Genomic DNA, 2257 nt, shown 5'->3' with positions numbered 1-2257 from the left:
TGCTGCCGCCCCCGCGGCCCCCGCTGCTGCTGCTGCTGCTGCTGCTGCTGCTGCTGCTGCAGCAATGGAGCCCCCACTCCCCACACTCGGGCGGCGCCTCCCAGTGGCCAGCCGCCCTGTGAAGATAGCGGTGACAGTGGCGGACTCGAAGGACCTTTTGCGAAAGGTAAATTTCTTTTTTTTTTTAATAATTTTAATGCTTTTTTGTCTCTTTTTGTCTCTTTTTTTCTTCCTTTCGGGCCTCTCTTTTGTCTCCTTTCTGCTGCTTCTCTGCTGCTTCTTTGTCTCCCTTTTTGCCCCCTTTTGGTCTCCTTTTTTCGCCTTTTTGCTGCCTTTTTGTGGCCTCTTGGGTCCATTTTTGCTTCATTTTCATCTTTTTTTCATTTCTTTTTTCATTCTTTCCCCCTTTCTTTTTGTCCTCTTTTTTGTCTCCTTTTTGTCTCCTTTTTGTCTTCTTTTGGTCTCCTTCTTGCCTCTTTATCTCCTTTTTGTCCCTTTTTCGTCCTTTTTTTGTCTTTTTATTGTCTCTTTTGTCTCCTGTTTGTCCCTTTTTTGTCCCTTTTTGTCTCCTTTTTGATATCCTTTTCATCTTTTTTGTCTCCTTTTATTTATCTCTTTTATCTTTTATCCTTTTTGATCTTTTGTTATTTTTAAATCTTTCATTTTCCTTTTTATCTTCTTTTAATCTTGTTATTTTTGGATCTTTTATTTTCTTTCTATATTTTTTGTTTCTGTTTGTCCCCCCTGTCTCTTCCCCGTGCCTCCGACCTGCTGTTGCTGCTGCTGTCCTTGCTGCTGCTGCTGCTGTCCTTGCTGCTGCTAGTGTTGTCCTTGCTCCTGCTGCTGCTGCTGATACTACTGCTGCTGCTACTGCTGTTACATGTTGCTGCGGGTTCTAGTACTGCTGCTGCTGGTGCTGCAGCGACTGCCGCTGCTGCTCACTACTGCAGCAGCCGCTGCCCCTGTTACTGCTGCTGCTGCTCATGCTGCTGCTGCTGCTGCTGCTGCTGCTGCTGCTGCAGGCGCCTCCAGTGGCCCGCAAGTGGGCGCTGCCGCCCCCAGGAGATGTTTCTCGGCAGTCTTTTTGTGCTGGGGTTCTTTTCCCTCCCGTGTCTGCTGCTGCAGTTCGCACGCAGCAGCAGCAGCAGCGGGGGGCTGCAGCAGCAGGTGCTGCTGCAGCGGCTCACGGGCTCGGCGCGGCCCCCACCAACCCGTGGAAGCTGCCGACCCCGCAGCAGCAGCAGCAGCAGCAGCACCAGGAGCAGCAAGAAGCACTGAAAAAGTCCCTTGCTGCTCCCCCGGGGGCTCCTCCCGCTGCTGCTGCTGCTGCTCGATCGACAGAAGCGTCTCCAGCAGCAGCAGGACAAGCAGCGCCAGCAGCAGCGGCACCGCCAGCAGCAGCAGCACCCGCTGCTGCTGCAGCAACAGCAGCAGCAGCACCCGAGGCAGCAGTGAAACCAGCAGCAGCTGCTGGCCCATCTGGCGCTGCTTCTCCTTCTGCCCCTGTCTCCTTTGCTGCTCTCAAGTCTCCAGCAGCAGCAGCAGACTCAGCAGCAGCGATTGGAAGCCGTAAGTAACACTGGGGGCTTAGGGTTTAGGGTTTAGGGCCTAGGGTTTAGTGTCTAGGGTTTAGCTCGAACAGTGCCCGAAGCACCAGCCCTAATCTCGCCGCTGCAGCAGCTGCTACTGCAGCAGCAGCTGCATCAGCAGCTGCAGCAGCAGCTACCACTGCCAGGAAGAGCTGCAGCCGAGAGCCAGATGCGTCCGCCGAGGGTTTAGGGTTTAGGGTTTAGGGTTTGGGGTTTGCATGCATTTGCTGCGGCGCTGCAGCTCAACCCTCGCTGGATGCTGGACTTAGCCTGGGGGGAGGTGTTTCTCTCTCGACGCTGATTGCTAAAAACAGCAGGAAATGTGGGACTTTATGGTTTAGGGTTTAGGGTTTAGGGTTTAGGGTTTAGGGTTTGGGATTTGGGGTTTAGGGTGGCACTTGGGGCCTCAGTATTTAAACGCTGCGGGGCTGCCTTGCGAAGAACAGCGGGGCAGCAGCAGCAGCAGCTGCTGCTGCTGCCGCGTGGTTTATCGGGCTCAAGATATAGAGACTAGGGTTTAGGGTTTAGGGTTTAGGGTTTGCGTTTCAGGCATAAGCGTCAGCGTGAGAGGGCGCGCTGTGAACACCCTGGCGGGAACAGCGAAACCATCAGGGTCTGCGTGGAAGAGTGGAGCAGCAGAGCCAGCAGCAGCAGCAGCAGCAGCAGCA

At 54.0% G+C, this 2257-nt stretch overlaps 1 protein-coding gene across 1 annotated transcript; it reads left to right on the top strand.

Moving 5' to 3' along the window:
- Nucleotides 1-64: 64 nt before the first annotated feature.
- On the top strand, nucleotides 65-2144 carry ETH_00005845 (uncharacterized protein; the record flags this gene model as incomplete). Its single annotated transcript, XM_013376305.1, has 4 exons — nucleotides 65-166; nucleotides 1023-1569; nucleotides 1831-1931; nucleotides 2139-2144. The coding sequence occupies 4 exons, from the start codon at nucleotides 65-67 to the stop codon at nucleotides 2142-2144; spliced, it is 756 nt and encodes a 251-aa protein (XP_013231759.1).
- Nucleotides 2145-2257: the final 113 nt, after the last annotated feature.

The sequence above is a fragment of the Eimeria tenella genome, genomic scaffold (genome assembly GCF_000499545.2).
Source record: "Eimeria tenella Houghton genomic scaffold, Eth_scaff33, whole genome shotgun sequence".
Lineage (NCBI taxonomy): Eukaryota > Apicomplexa > Conoidasida > Eucoccidiorida > Eimeriidae > Eimeria > Eimeria tenella.
The sequence above is the reverse complement of the archived record's forward strand: the minus strand, read 5'-3'. Positions and strand labels throughout refer to the sequence as shown.